The 16211-nt window shown below is 44.7% G+C and overlaps 1 protein-coding gene across 2 annotated transcripts in view; it reads right to left on the bottom strand.

The window, feature by feature from the left end:
* The window catches only part of lsamp (limbic system associated membrane protein), a 629716-nt gene extending 614877 nt beyond the window's left edge, over window positions 1-14839 (bottom strand). For both annotated transcript variants that reach the window (XM_055644555.1, XM_055644556.1), the window contains exon 1: window positions 14498-14839. In XM_055644555.1, coding sequence (XP_055500530.1) covers window positions 14498-14652 — 155 coding nt within the window. In that variant the 5' untranslated portion in view covers window positions 14653-14839. The remainder of the gene's footprint in view (window positions 1-14497) is intronic.
* Between the last annotated feature and the right edge of the window lie 1372 nt (window positions 14840-16211).

Genomic DNA, 16211 nt, shown 5'->3' with positions numbered 1-16211 from the left:
AGATATGGGCCCCAAAACCACTCACAATACTCCAAATGTGGCCTGACCAGTGCCATATAGGGCCTCAGCCGAAAATAAGTTGATTTGAACACTGGGAAGTTTGCCTTTGTTATTATATCTCTGTTTAAAATGTGTGTGGATTCCCTTTTACAGGTAACATACATGAAATAATTTTACTTGACTGTCACTATAAAGGTGACGATATACATTTAATCAAATTTTTAATATGCTGATTGCAGAGAGAAGATAAAACTCCACACTGGTTCAAGAAGCCATCATTGATTATATAAAGGGCTGGAATCACTCAATGAGTTAGGCAGCATCATCGTTTTTTGTGTAAACGAGCATCGACAGTTCCTTGTGTCTCTGTCAATGAACTGTCATGTTTGAGAAAAAATAAACTAAATGTCCTGTTCTTGTATTTTATCAACCCAAAAAAAATGTTGCCGAATTTGCTGATTTAGTATAGAAACATAGAATATAGGTCTCGTAGTAGGCCGTTCCTACATTTTCCCATATCGCATGATTCCGTTAGCTCAAAGAGCTATATCTAACTCTTTCTTGAAAATATTTTTTGAGTATTGAGTTTAGAAGTTGGGAGGTCTTATTGCAGTTTTATAAGACATTGGTGAGGCATTGGTGAGTAGCCATCAGGCTATTAAACTCAACTCAAACAAAACTCTGAACATTAATAGCCCATTGCACTTTATCTGCTTATTTATGTGTGTAAATATATATTCAATGGTATATGGTCACACTGATCTGTTCTGTATTTATTTATGCCTGCTATATTCTGTTGTGCTGAAGCAAAGCAAGAATTTAATTGTCCTATCTGGGACACATGACAATAAACTCTCTTGAATCTCTTGAATCTTGACCACATTTAGAGTATTGTGTTCAGTTTTGGGCACCAAGTTATAGGAGACATATTGTCAAGCTGGAAATGATGCAGAGAAGATTTACGTTGGTGTTGCCAGGATTTGAAGGGCTGCGCTATTGGGAGAGGTTGAACAGGCAAGGACTCCTTGGAGCAGAGGAGGATCAGCGGTGATCTTATAGAGTTGTACAAAATCATGAGGGGAATAGATCGGGTAAACGCACAGAGGCTCTTGCTTAGAGTAGGGGAATTCAGAACCAGGGGTCATAGGTTCATGGCGACAGAGGAAAGATTTAATAGGAACCGGACGGGCAACTATTTTATATAAAGGGTGGTGGGTTTATGGAACAAGCACCCAGAGGAGGTAGTTGAGGCAGGTACAATCGCAATGTTTAAGAAACATTTAGACAGGTGCGTGGATAGGACAGGTTCAGAGGGATATGAACTAAATTCAGGCAGGTGGGAATAGTGTAGATGGGACATATTGGCTGTATGTTCTATGCTGTATTTCTCTATGACTCTCTGCTCTGGCCAAATCCATACCACAGCATTTGAAACCAGAAGCAATAGAACTAATTTTCTATCAGATCCACCAATAAATCTTCGGTAAACCCCAAAACCAGTCAGCTGGAATAGTTGATGAGAAGTTTACATGGGTCTACCGATATTTAGTAAATAGCCAAGAGGCTATTAGAGAAAAAATTCTGGAGAACAAGGTGAGCTGTCATTGTTGAGAGGCAGTTTACATGTTTGCATGTTGGCAGTCTGTCTTTACATCAAGGATCATGCCAACTCACTGGAGGGAAGTGGATCAGTTTCTCAAAGAAATTTCAAGATTTTAACGAGAACACCGAGTTAAAATAAAACATTATTGAAAAGGATCTTTAGAATTTTAGACTTTAGAGATACGGCAAGGAAACAGGCCCTTTGACCCACCGATTCCGTGCCAACCAGCGATCCCCATACACTAACACAATCCTACACACTAATGACAATTTACAATTTCTCTAAAGCCAATAAGCATTGCGTCTGTAACCATTACCTGTACGTCTTTGAAATCTGGGAGGAAACCGAAGCATGCAACGAAAACCCACGCTGTCATCTGTAGAATGTACAAATTCATGGTGCCTCATGCATGCAAGCTCAGTAGACTATTTCTGTACACTTGCTCATCAGGGGTCGGGGGAGTGGTAATAGCCCACTGGACTCTTTGTAAGAAAAGTAATTTCACTGTGCTAGCACTTCACACATGTGATGATAAAGGTACCATTGAACCCATAAATGATCTTGAGAAGTGCCATAATAATCATAAAATGGTAATAAGAAGAGGATAAATAACAAAAGATGTGAACGGGCATAAAACTAAACGCACGCACAAATACTGTATATTCTGAACCAACTCCAAGGTTTTGCAATGAAAATATTAGCATCAGACACCAGCCAAACAAATATACAATATCCCAGTGAAATCAATGATGTGGTTATAATTGAGATGGAAGCCTTAGACAGGCTAATCAGCCTGAAAACAAAACAAAAATCCCCAGGGACAGTTGGTATTGTTGCAAGGCCCAAACATAACGTGAGGGAAGAGATTGTGATGCTGGGATTATCTTTATGGTTACGGAGGAAGCAGAAAGGAAATATCACTCCATGTTCAAGAGCGAGAAGCTCAGTATTCTCCATTGAGCCAGTTCCATGTCAGGCAATGGATTTAATGATCAAGAGTCAAACAAGGGAAGGTCTAAGCAATGACTGTCAGGAGAATTTATAGAATGTTCAAAAACATATGAAGCAGAAGGGGGCCTTTGTATCTGTGCAGGTTGAGAAAGAGCAACTCAGCCTTGTTCCACTGACAGTACCCGATGCCTCACCACTCACGATGCTTTATACCGAAGATAGACACAAAGTGCTGGAGCAACTCAGCGGGTCAGGCAGCATCTCTGGAGGAAAAGAATGGGTGAAGTTTCGGATCCGAGGAACGGTTCCGACCTGAAACGTCACCCATTTTTTCTCTCCAGAGATGCTGCCCGACCTGCTGAGCGAGTCCAGCACTTTGTGTCAAGTTTACTTCATAGTTTAGTTTATTCTTTTCATGTGCACCATGGTACAGTGAAAAGCTTTTGTTTACGTGCTACCCGGCTAAAGAAAAGTCTATACATGAGCACAATCAAGCTGTCCACAGTGCACAGATAACGAATAAAGGGGACAATATTTAGTGCAAGATACAACATTGAAGTCCGAGAAAAAACAATTAAAGAAAGCTCAAAGGTCTTCAATGAGGTAAATGGGGGAAGGGGAGGGTTGGGGGTGGGGCAGCAGGACAGCACTCTAGCTAATGAGTTGCTTGATATATCCAGGGACATCATAAGTGTGTCTCTCATCACCCTTTCAAGGGATTGAGTCCCCTGATCCATTTATCAATTTTCCACAACCCTCTTTGCACCTTTGTATCACTTTAAATCTACATCTTTTGGTTTAGACTTTAGACTTAAGAGATACGGTGTGGAAGCAGGCCCTTTAGCCCACCGAACAAAACGGCAAGTGGGACAGGCCCTTATCAGTATCCTACACACTGGAGACAATTCACTGAAGCCATTTAGCCTACAAACCTGTAAGTCTTTGGAGAGTGGGAGGGAAGCAGAGCACCCAGTGAAAACCCATGCGATAACAGGGATAATGTACAAAAGCCATACAGCCAATACCATATTCATGATCAAACCTGGGTCTCCAGCGCTATAAGGCAGGAACTCTACCACTGCACCACTGTGCCGTCGCCACAGGTATTGACACAGCTGAAGGAAATAAGTCCTTAATATTCTCCCTATACCCTTTGTAATTGTATGCACATCAATTGTCCCCCCTCCAACTCTCATTTCTAATAAAGAAACAACCCAAAACTATCCATTCTTCCTACACAACTATCTTTTCCCAGCACTGAAAGCATTCTTGTAAATTCTCTCTGCACCTCTCCGGAAGTGGCGGCGCTGTGAAACGGCTGCGGCTCGCCTGCAGTCTGTCTGTTTTTACTTTTTTGTGTTGTTTTTTTTGTCTTGTTCAGTTAAACTTTTGGTTATTAGGTTGTGTTATGTTCTGTCTCTCCCTTCGGGGGAATGTGACTTTCTTGTCGTATCCCCCTCTTCCCCGTCTGAGCTGATGCCTAATGGCGGAGCTGGCGGGCTGGCGGAGCTGGCGGAGCTGGCGGCCTCCAACTTGCGACCGACCTCGAGGATCCGGAGGTAGAGCCAGCCAGGACTTACCAACGCGAGGCTGGCCGTCTTCGAGCTGCGGCGGCGTTCGGGCAGTGGCTCGACTCGGCGCTCCGGTGAGGGTGGACGGCGCGGGGCTGAGATGCTCTCGTGTGGGCGGCCTGGCTCCCCGCAGGAAGGCGCTCCTGTGTGGATGGCCCGGTGCGGCGCTGAGACGCTCCCATGAGGGCAGCCCGGAGCGGGGCTGGAAGGCGCTCCCGTGTGGGCGGCCCGGCTCCCGGCTGTAAGGTGCTCCCGTGGGGGCAGCCCGGTGCGGGGCTGAGACGCTCCCATGTGGGCGGCCCGGTGCGGGGCGGAGACGGTGCTCCGGCGACTGAGGCAGCGTTCTGGCGGCAGCGACCTAAATCCGGGGCTCGGCCGCGGGCCAGTGGATGACATCGTCGGGAGCTTGCGGGTCACAGGCTGGTGCCTGTTTTCCGGAGCTCCCATGGCAACAGCTGCGTCTGCTGGTCTGGAGGGTGGCAGCTTCGACCACCCCTGGGCCGCGGAGCTTGAACCGCGGGACTGACTTACCATTGCCCGGTAGTGTATCGTCTCAGCGCAGAGGGAGAAGAGGAGGGAAGAGACAGCAACCCTAAGACTTTTGCCTCCATCACAGTGAGGAGGTGCTTGGTGAACTCACTGTGGTGGATGTTAATTTGTCTTTATTGTGTATTGTTTATTATTACATGTATGGCTGCAGGCAACGACATTTTGTTCAGACCGAAAGGTCGAAATGACAAATAAAGGATTCAATTCAATTCAATTCATCCAATGCTATCACATTTCCCATAGAGTCCTCAAGTCTTTCAGCATGAAAACAAGGCCTTCGGCCCAACTTGCCACACTGGCCAACATATCCCATCTACCCGAGTCCCATCTGCATACGTTTGGCCCATATCCCTCTCAACCTGTCCTATCCATGTACCTGTCTAAATGTTTCTTAAGCATTGCATTAGTAGCTGCATTAACTACCTCCTCTGGAAGCTCGTTCCATACACCTACCACCTTTTGTATGAAAAGTGTTCTTATCACCTATAATATGGTTTCCAAAACTGTACTTAATTCTTCAACATGGACTAACAAGAGTTCAAGGTTTCAAAGTTTCAAGGTCAGTTTATTGTCACATGTACCAGTTAATGTACAGTGAAATTTGAGTTACTATGCAGCCATACTAAATGAAAAACACCAAGACACACAAGAACATAAAAGCTAACATAAACATCCACCACAGTGGATTCCACATTCCTCACTGTGATGGAAGGCAATAAAGTTAAATCTTTTTCCTCTTTGTTCTTTGCGGTCGGGGCATTCAAACCATCCGCAGTAGGGGTGATCAAAGCCCCCCACAGCCGACGATCGAAGCCCCCGTCGGGGTGATTGAAACCCCCGCATCGGGACAGTTGAAACTCTCACTGCGGCATGGAGCTCCCGAGTCGGCCTCTTCTTACCAGAGACCGCGGGCTTCATGATGTTAAAATTTACAGGCCTTCGATCCCCTTGGAGCTTCGAACCCTGGCATAGGGATCGCAAGGTCTGCGATGTTAAAATTGTGCGCACTCCCGCGGCTTGGAGCACTGGGTCGGTCTCCAGTAAAGGCCGCCAACTCCACGATGTTAGGCCGCAAAGGGAACAGAAGTACGATACGGAAAAAAATCGCATCTCCGTCGAGGTAAGAGATTGGAAAAAAGTTTTCCCCATCCCCCGCATAAAACAAACCAAGGAACACTAAAACATACTTTTAACACATACTAAAACTAACAAAAATGAAGAAAGGCAGACAGACTGTGTAATGTTCCTACTGATTTATCTTATGTTTCAGTTAATATAAGGAAGTTTTCCAGATGGATTCTAATTATCTGAACTAACTGTTCTATGACCTTTAACACTCTTTACATTTCTTCCTATGCCCTTCTAATCATCCACATTTGCACATCTCAATCGCATTAAATCACGCTTTGATGGATTAAGTTACATTTTCCCAACTGACCAGAACATCTGTATCTTCCTCAAGGTCAACAGCTTAATACCTCCATGTCAACCACCTGGGACAATTCAGGAAAAGAAGTAGCTGACTTTTCAATTCCTTTTACTTTTTTTGACCAACAAAGCTGGCTGTGATAAAACACAAACCAACCTCCCTTCCATTGACACCATTTACACCTCACGCTGCCTTGGCAAGGCCATCAGCGTAATCAAGGACCAGTCACACCCTGGCCACTTCCTCTTCTGCCCTCTCTCTTTGGTACAGAAGTGTGAAAACGAACACCTCCAGATACAGAGACAGTTTCTTCCCAGCTGTTATCAGGCAACGGATCCTACCAACAACTCGAGAGCAGTCCTGAACTAATATCTACCTCATTGGAGATCTTCGGACTATCTTTGATCGGAGTTTACTGGACTTTATCTTGCACGAAACATTATTCATGTTATTCCCTTTATCATGTATCTGTACATGTGGATGGCTCAATTGTAATCATGTAATCTCTTTCCACTGACCACTGGCTGGTTAGCAGGCAACAAAAGCATTTCACTGGACAAACTAAACTCAAAATCAATGTAGCTGGATTTACAGAAGCCTTTTGACAAATTCTCACATAATAGGCTATTTATTAAACCCAGAATTATGTGTGGAGCGGTAGGGGGGATTAGATTAAACATATGAAACGGATATGAAATCAGCCAATGGCTAGGAAACAACGGCAACAGAGTGAATCTGTTTTGTGACTGAAATATCAGGGCCCGAGACCAGAAAACCCATTGCTTTAAATTTAGAGAGATTGAATTCAGAAATGCAATGCGAAATGTTATATTTATCAATCGATCAAGGGAGCTTTGGTAGTATAAATTCAGTGCAGACAAGTGTAAAGTGTGACTGATTGGAAAGGAAATAAATGAATCCTTTATTCATCATAGCGGCAGAAAACGGTTTTAATGATAAAGTTGAAAGAGACCTTGGAATCTGAGTCATCTCAGCCACGAATATCTAACCAATTCAGCAATCAATAACAACAGTGAAGATGTTGAACTAATTATATAACTAAACTAATTTAGAGGCAGTAGCAATTAAAATCCATAATCCAGGAGACAAACAAACTCCGATGGACACAAAATGCTGCAGTAACTCCCGGGTCAGGCCGCATCTCTAGAGAAAATGGATACGTGACGTTTCGGGTCAGGATCTTTCATCACATTCATTGTGTGGGGGGAGGGGGGGGGGAGGGGGAGAAACTGGAAATGAGGAAAGACCAGGACATATCAGAGCCATTGTGTATTAAGCCGAATTTGTTGAGTCACCACTGCCGTTTGTGCACAACACATACTTGATGGACAAGTGTTCCTCTGCTGCAGGCACTGAAGTGGCGACAACCTTCACACCACATTCAAACCATGATTATTTTGCTTGTGTCCAATGTATGATTATTTTCTTTTCCAAAGATAAACTTTAATCAGAATTAAAAAATATATACAAAGGAAGAACTGTGCAAAACCTATGTCGACTTTCCCAGCAACTATGCACACATTTATTAGTGCAGAAAGAAACTGCAGATACAGGTTTGCACCAAAAATAGATGCAAAATGCTGGATTAACTCAGCGGGTCAGGCAGCATTTCCGAAGAAAAGGAATAGGTGACGTTTTGACCCCCGGACTGGCCCCAGTCTGAAGAAGGATCTCAACCTGAGACGTCACCTATTACTTTTCTCCAGAGAAGCTGCCTGACCCTCTGAGTTACTCCAGCATTTACATACATCCATTAGCGTTGCATTTGGTCGTGTTCACAAAAAAAACCATCATTATACCAGGCACCCACCTTGCCACTCACGTGGCCCCCTGGTTATCCATTCCCTTGTTGTTGAGGTGTGTCTCCACCACACCTGCCCCCCAACATCCAGCAACGGTAGGACCTTAGACTGTGGTCCTCCATAATGAGCCTTGGTGTTGGCTGCACCAAACTTCAGTGCATCCCACAGCACGTACTCCTGCAGTCTGGAGCGGGCCAGTAGGCAATACTCCCTGATGACATTGCACTCTGCTGGGTGATCAACAAGGCTCAGGCAGACAAAAGAGCATCTTTCACTGAGTTAATAACCTTCCAGCGGCACTTGACGTCCATCTTCAAATGTGTCCCTGGGAACAGTCCATAAATCCGGGAGTCCTCTGTTACAGAGCTCTTTGGGATAAACTATGACAAGTATCCTTGCATCATTCTCCAGACTCTCTTCACAAATCTGCACTCTTCAAAAAATGGGCACACGTCTTCTCTCTGTCGCAGCCGTCCTAAGGGCAGCGTTCACTGGTAGTGAGGTTCTGACGGTGCAGGAGGACTTCTGCCCCCTTCGACCCCCCCCCCCCCCCCCCCCCCCCCCCCCTCACCGGTAGCCAAGCCAAGTGTTCCTGCTTGTTGGAGAGTTCTGGCGCTGAGGTGTTTGGTCAGATGAGATCAGTCTTGTTTCCCATTGTGTTTAACCTTGGACTGAATTAAGATGTCCCTGGCAACAAGCCACTGCAGGGTAAGGGTTACACTAGAGAAGTTCTGTCTTCTGTGCAGCACCAATCACACCTGCCTTAAGAATGGTGGCTCCATTCATTTCAATGGATTTATGATCTCTGTAGAGTATACCAATGTTTAAGTAATATGAAATCTTTTTTTATTTATTGCACTTTATTTTAATGTTCTGAATTATTTCCTTCTCTTTTAAGAAAAAACTCCAGATGCTGGAAAAATCGAAGGTAGACAAAATTACAGGAGAAACTCCGCGGGTGAGGCTGCATCTATGGAGAAAAGGAATAGGCAATATTTGGGTCGAGACCCTTCTTCAGACTGATGTCGGGGGTGGGGGGGGGAGAGGCAGTGCCCTTTTAGTTGGGGGCACAGTTGCACAGCGCCAGAGACGGATTTGACCTTGACTACGGGTGCGGTCTATATGGAGTTTGTATGTTCTCCCAATTGATGTCATGGTGCTCTCTCTCCCGACATCAGTCTGAAGAAGGGTCTCGACCCGAAATGTCACCCATTCCTTCTCTCCAGAGATCATCATCGGCGGTCACTCGAAACAAGTATGACTGTCCTCTCCATCGAGTTGTTCTACTTGTGGGTCCGCAGATGTCTGTAGAGGTCGATCCGCGATCCACACACCTTGATGCAACGTGGGCAGTGGAGACTGGTGGTGGTTGGTAGTCATCGAGCCCCCTTTTCTCTCTCCTTACGGTGCTGTCGCTTTGTCTCTGCAACACAGCATGGTTCCATTTTGCGGCTTGCAGCTCCTTCCTGCATGGATTTCCTCCAGGAGCGCCTGTCCAGTGCAATGTGCTCCCGGTTGCTCGATGTGATGTGGAATTTCTTCAGACTGTTCTTGATGTTGTCCTTGAAGTGTTTCTTTGGCCCGCCGGAGGCTCGCCGACCTTCCTTCAATTGAGAGTACAGGATTTGTTTAGGGAGACGTGTGTTGGACATGAGGATGGAATGGCCATCAAAGTTGATGCTGCATTATTGTGGTGGTGATGCTGGTCTTGTTGGCTTCCTCCAAAATGCTGATGTTGGTGCGTTTGTCCTCCCAGCTGATCCTCAGAATCTTTCCTCAGGATCTTTGATAGTATTGTTCCAGGGATCTCAGGTGCTTGCTGTAGGTGGTCCATGACTTGGCTTCATACAACAGGGTGGTCCATGACTCAGTTCCATACTGCCTGTCCTGCTGAGTTACTCCAGCATTTTGTGTCTACCTTCGATTTAAACCAGTACCTGCAGTTCTTTCCTACACATTGTGTGTCCTCCCTGTGGCTTCTTCTTCCCCGGCTGATCTGGATTCCTCCCACACTCCAAAGACGTACAGGCTTGTAGGTTAATTGGCTTTGATAAAAATTGTAAATTGTCCCTAGTGTGTAAGATAGTGTTGGGGTACGGGGAACGCTGGTCGGTGGAGGCTCAGTGGGTCAAAAGGCCTGTTTCTTCAATGTATCCCTAGACCAAACTCATGGGGAGAACGTACAAATTCCGTGCAGACAGCACCCATTGTCAGGATCAAACCTACATCTCTGGCGCTGTAAGGCAGCAACTCTACCACTGCGCCACCATGCTGCCCTCTGGAGGAAAAAAACTGGGTAACGTTTCGGGTCAGGATGGTTGCTGAGGTAGAGTTGTGGTTAGTGTTGTGCAGTATTTAAGAGTCTGAAAGTTGCTGGGAAGAAGCTGATCCTGTACCTGGAGGTCACAGTTTTCAGGCTTCTGTATGTTCTTCCCATTGGTACTAGCATGATGAGAGCGTAGCCTGGATGGTGTGGCCCTTTGATTATATCAGCTGCCATTTTGAGGCAGCGCCTTCTGTAGATCCCTTCAATGGTAGTGAATGAAGTACCTGAGATGCACCTGATAATATCTACCACTTTCTTCAACCTCCTTTATTCTTGGCGTTCAAGTTAGTGAACCAGGCCATGATGCAACCAGTTTGTGGGCTCTCAGCCGTACTCCCATAGAGCGTTGGTTACATATGGATTCTCCTCAATCTTCAAAGGAAATGGAGACTTTGATGAGCCTTCTTTGTGATTGGGTCAATGCACTGGGCTGAGAACAGATCTCCAGGGATATGCATGCGCAGGACCCTGAAGCTGTTAACTCTTTCCGCTGCAGTCCCATCAACGAAGACAAGTTCATGGATCCATGGCTTTCCCTTCAACAGCCAGTTCCTTGGTCTTGCTCATGTTGCTATTCGAGTACCATTCAATAGGGTTATCCCCTTCTGCACTCTGACTCTTTGTTACCTAATACTTGTCCAACAAACCTGGTATTGTCAGTGACTTTAAAGATGGCATTGGAGCTGTGTACGGCTGCACAGTCATGGGTTTGGAGAGAGTAGAGCAGATGATTGAGCAGCCTTGAGGTGTTCCTATGTTGATGGTCATCGAGGACTATTGTTGCCAACTCATACTAATTGTGGTCCTTCGACAAGGAAGTCGAAGGGTCCAATTGCATAGGGAGGAGCTGAGACCCAGTTCCTGGCTCTGACTTTAGCTTTAGTTTTTGTCAAAGACTGTCGAAATATCTCAGGAGAAGTGAACCACCTGAGGCCTAATTGTTACCTAGTATTCCCTCATATACGGCCTCAACTTGTTTGTCCATCTGCATCCGACAGAGGTAAGTGGGGACAGGCGAGGCCTATGGGGAATCTATAGCAGTTTGGCTGCAGAAGGCCAATTTGCCTTCCATTGAGTGTTCCTGCATTCTGAGAACTTCTGTGGGATCTTCTCTGTTTCACCTTTCACAGCGAGTGCCATTCTCGAAATGACTCAACTCACAGACATCTGACAAACACTACAACAAACTTTTGGAAGCTCCTTTCAATTACCAGGCCATCTGGCGATCTATCTCAGTACTTACAAATTCTCCATTTACAAGTCAGTGAATGCACCCAAGCAAAACACAATAGCATGACCAATATTGATTGATTGATTGTAACAAGCCCTTCGGCCCACTAGTTCTGTGTTATCCCACTTTCATACCCACTCCCGACCCACTAGGGTCAATTTACAGAGGCCGATTAACCTCCAAACCCACATGCCATTGGGATGTGGGAGGAAACCAGAGCACCTGGAGGAAACCCATGCGGTCACTGGAAGAACATACAAACTCCAAGTACACTTCACCCATGGTGGGGATCAAACCTAGGTCTCTGAATCTGTGAGGCAGTGGTTCTACCAGCTGCACTTCCATGAATGGTTAAACATCAAAATTAATCACATGATGGGATATAATACTCCCATGCTTTTTTAAACGGATTCCAAATAAAACGGAATCAAATCACATCTTTTGGTGCATCATAATTCACTTATTATTTTGGGAACTGTTGATCACCCTACATCTGGTAGGTGATCAGCAGGTCTTATCAAATGAAATAATTGGCTCCAAAAGCATGCATGTGTGAATTCATAATACAAGCCTCAAACCAACACTGCAATTCTTCTTCATCACACTTGGAGTGTGAATCGAGTTGAAGTACAGTTTTTGGCGATCAAGGGGGTGAGCCAATTTCACAACCAGCTAAGTATACTTAATTCAGTGGGAACATAGAAATGGACCCAAGAAAGATATGAGAAATAGGGGTTAAATAGCCAAGACCCATCCTGAGCCTGAGTCCATAAGTCGCCTAATCACGGACGATGCTGCAGTCATTTTAATGTTGTGATTAAAACTACATTTACTGCTCAGAGGGAAGCTTCCACCAACGGCCAGAAATATCCTGCCCTGCTCTGATGTCTGAGGAAGGGTTCCAGCCTGAAACGTCACCCATCCATTTTCAGCAGAGATGCTGCTTGACCCGCTGAGTTACTCCAGCACTTATGTCCATGCTCTGAATTTCCTTCAGACTTCACCACATCGCCTAGAAATGTTTGTTTAACACAGCCACTAAATGCATGAAAAATTATTTAATTTTACCAGCCTGATTCCCCACTTTATATTTTCATTGTGATGTGAATTGTACTCCGCACAGAAAAAGGAATGAAACATTATCTCCCTGTAAAACCCTCCCGGACCAGAAGAAAATTAACTCTTCTGTATGCCATCTTTATTTTTGCCAACCCTGCTTTAACCACATCTACATTTTTTCCACAGAGATTCTGATTGAATCTAAATATGAATCAAAGCACAAATAAAGCACGTGTGCCAAGAGAGTGTCATGTTCACATCGTGGCTTTTTTTTTCAGGAAAATGGCTTTAATTGGGTTGAAGAAGAATGTGATGGTCATTCTGAACTCATTATCCCTGGGTTACAGAAGAAGGAAATGTTCAAATAGATCTCCCACACTTGACAACTATTAACCCCCAGATGGAGGTGCTTCTGTAGACAAGAGTGGCTGGGCTGCAATGGCTCATAGGGCTGAATAGCTGGCACTCAATGCAGGCTTGCTCAAGAAGAATGGATCCTCTGATGAGTTAAATAAGGATGGCTGACTGACAGAAAATGCGTGAAAGAAAACACAACACGAGTTGGAGAAAACCAGGGCTGCACCTCTGCAGAAGCTTCAAGCAAAACAATACACTTGCTGCGAAGAGCAAAGATAAATGTGTCGGAGAGATTTTTGCCAAAGGTTACCTGTTAAATCCCCGGTATCAGGGCGAAAATTCCAGTTAGCAAAATCCAGACACATTCTTCTGCCAGCTATCCTACAGCAATCATCCATGGCTCTCAGGTACAATTTTGAACGTGAGGCGAAAGAATAAGAAAAGATAAATAATTGAATAATAATAGAAATAAGCGTGCACTGCCAGGAGAGAAAGGGGAATGAAAGAGTTAATATGCTGTGTATAAAAAAAACTTTGTGTGCCCCCTTCCTCCCCCTTAACACCTGCTCAGCGACAAGAGACTAGTATACTCAATTCTGCCTCACAATATCCTGCTTTAGATTTGTTTAAACCTCAACAATGGATTTTGTTCTGGCTTTAATAGTAGACAGTGCAGTCGAGGATTAAACAATAAATGGACATTCAGCGCGCATGAATGCACAAAACACATATGTACACAGAGACATGAGTATTGTACATGCACATTTTTTTGGGATCCAGATTGTCATTAGGAGAAGGGCGGATGATTAAGTAAAATGATTCATTTCTTCTAGATAATTCAAGCCAAAAAACCTCCAGATTTCATTCTCGCCCTCTCTGCCTGCCACCAGCACACTGACTGTTTCACACTTGCAATATGTGTTGACATTGTACCGTCTCAGTGTATAAGTTATCATTTTATATGAGATGTTCTGCAAAAGCGGGTGTATTTTTGAAGCTGCTATTTCAGCAGTGAAATGCATCAAAAGCTGACTGTTGCCAAGAAGTGCAAGAGCCCAGGCAACAACCTTCATTTAAAATAAAACATTTGAGCAAGAAAGAGTTACTTTTATCGCGTCATTTGCATTTCTGATCACACCAGTGCTTCCAAGGAAGAATATTTTCGACAAAAAGAAAGGAAGATCATGAATGGATCCAACACAACAATTTTTCAATGTTTCCTTTAAACCATTCACAGCTTTCCGCAATATATTATCTTTTTCCCCGGCTCTCTGTGAGCAGTTCATATGTAACCCTTTCAATACCTGAGGGTTCCAGCAACACACATCACACAGATCTCCTATCTTTTTCTCTACATTTGACAAGATTTTGCCACGCGAACATTTTGAACAAGGTACATCAAGCGAACTGCAGAACTGCAATAACTGACCTGCATAACAGTGTAGGCGATCAGAATTCTCTCAGATCTTTTAAGCCCGCAGGTTATTATGTTAAAAGGAGCCAAATAACTAAATTGTCTCAGAGGGCGGGAAAAAGCAACAGGGTGTTAATGAGCCGCTGTTTGTACTTCGTTCCACATAATTAGTTGCAATTCCTACCTGAGGATTGCTGTGTTTCCCTGCCTGATAGTGATGTTGTCCGTCCCCCTGGCAAAGTCCACGCTTCTAACCGGCAGTCCTGTTGGAAGAAGGCAGAGAAATCTCAGAAGGATTGCGGGCACCGGGCGCTGATAGAAAGGACCCCGAGACACCATTGTCAGCGCAGGACGAGCAGGCCGGACTCGAAAGCAAAAGCTCTCCCAAACACTCTGGCAACACGAAAGCTGTCTTCACTAATAGCAAGCTTTGCAATTCCAAGCACCAGCTGAGTTCCCACTAATCTGACAGCAGAGGCATCACTTGTAAGAGATATGTGAAGCGATGCTGAGCGTGAATTGACTGCTTTCCCTCCTCGCGCTTCTTTACTTCACTTCCCCCCCCCCCCCCCCCACCCCCCTTCCACCCTCCCCACCCCAAACCCCCCTCCCCAACCCCCGCCCCCTCCACCACCACCACTGCCACCCTTTTGGCAGCCAGCTTGATGAAGGTCTGATACCACTCCATCACCATGGCAACAGCTCCATCTGAGGCAATTCGACCCAGACAGCAGAATTGTGCTTTGAGGCAGAAACTTACCAAGCTGCTAAAGTGAGGAATAAAGTTAAATCCCCTTTCTTGGCAAAAAAAAAGTTAATTTATTTTTCAAATCAAGCTCGCAAAACACAGAGTATTCAGCTCTGAGTGACTAATGCTGAGAAGACCTAGCAGTAATTGTCTGTAACACTTCACTCTTACCAGGAAAAGTCTGACAATAACACCTTATTACATGATCTGAATTCAGTCATTTTATGCTGCAACAGGAGGGAAGTGATTAAAGCACTAAATTTCAAGTTAAATTTTTAATCAATACAAGCTGCCAATCCCATAACAATTCACTTGGACAAAAACATGAAAAGCTTGTAATGTAATATTATTGCTGGGGACTTCAATGTTGACTAAACTTTTTGGCTGCAATGTTGACCAAACTCTTTGAGCATTTATACAAGATTCACAAGAGTCGCCTTTAACTCTGCAGGTGTTAAGAGTCCACTGGTCAAGTTGGTCTCATCAAATATAAATGTGAGGTTATCCATTTTTGTGGCAAAAACGGGAAAGCACACTATTATCTAAATGGTGGCCGATTAGGAAAGGGGGAGATGCAGCGAGACCTGGGTGTCATGGTACACCAGTCATTGAAGGTAGGCATGCAGGTGCAGCAGGCAGTAAAGAAAGCGAATGGTATGTTAGCTTTCATTGCAAAAGGATTTGAGTATAGGAGCAGGGAGGTTCTACTGCAGTTGTACAGGGTCTTGGTGAGACCACACCTGGAGTTTTGCATACAGTTTTGGTCTCCAAATCTGAGGAAGGACATTATTGCCATAGAGGGAGTGCAGCGACGGTTCACCAGACTGATTCCTGGGATGTCAGGACTGTCTTATGAAGAAAGACTGGATAGACTTGGTTTATACTCTCTAGAATTTAGGAGATTGAGAGGGGATCTTATAGAAACTTACAAAATTCTTAAGGGGTTGGACAGGCTAGATGCAGGAAGATTGTTCCCGATGTTAGGGAAGTCCAGGACAAGGGGTCACAGCTTAAGGATAAGAGGGAAATCCTTTAAAACCGAGATGAGAAGAACTTTTTTTCACACAGAGAGTGGTGAATCTCTGGAACTCTGTGCCACAGAGGGTAGTTGAGGCCAGTTCATTGGCTATATTTAAGAGGGAGTTAGATG

Source organism: Leucoraja erinacea, chromosome 13 (genome assembly GCF_028641065.1).
Source record: "Leucoraja erinacea ecotype New England chromosome 13, Leri_hhj_1, whole genome shotgun sequence".
Lineage (NCBI taxonomy): Eukaryota > Metazoa > Chordata > Chondrichthyes > Rajiformes > Rajidae > Leucoraja > Leucoraja erinaceus.
The sequence above is the reverse complement of the archived record's forward strand: the minus strand, read 5'-3'. Positions and strand labels throughout refer to the sequence as shown.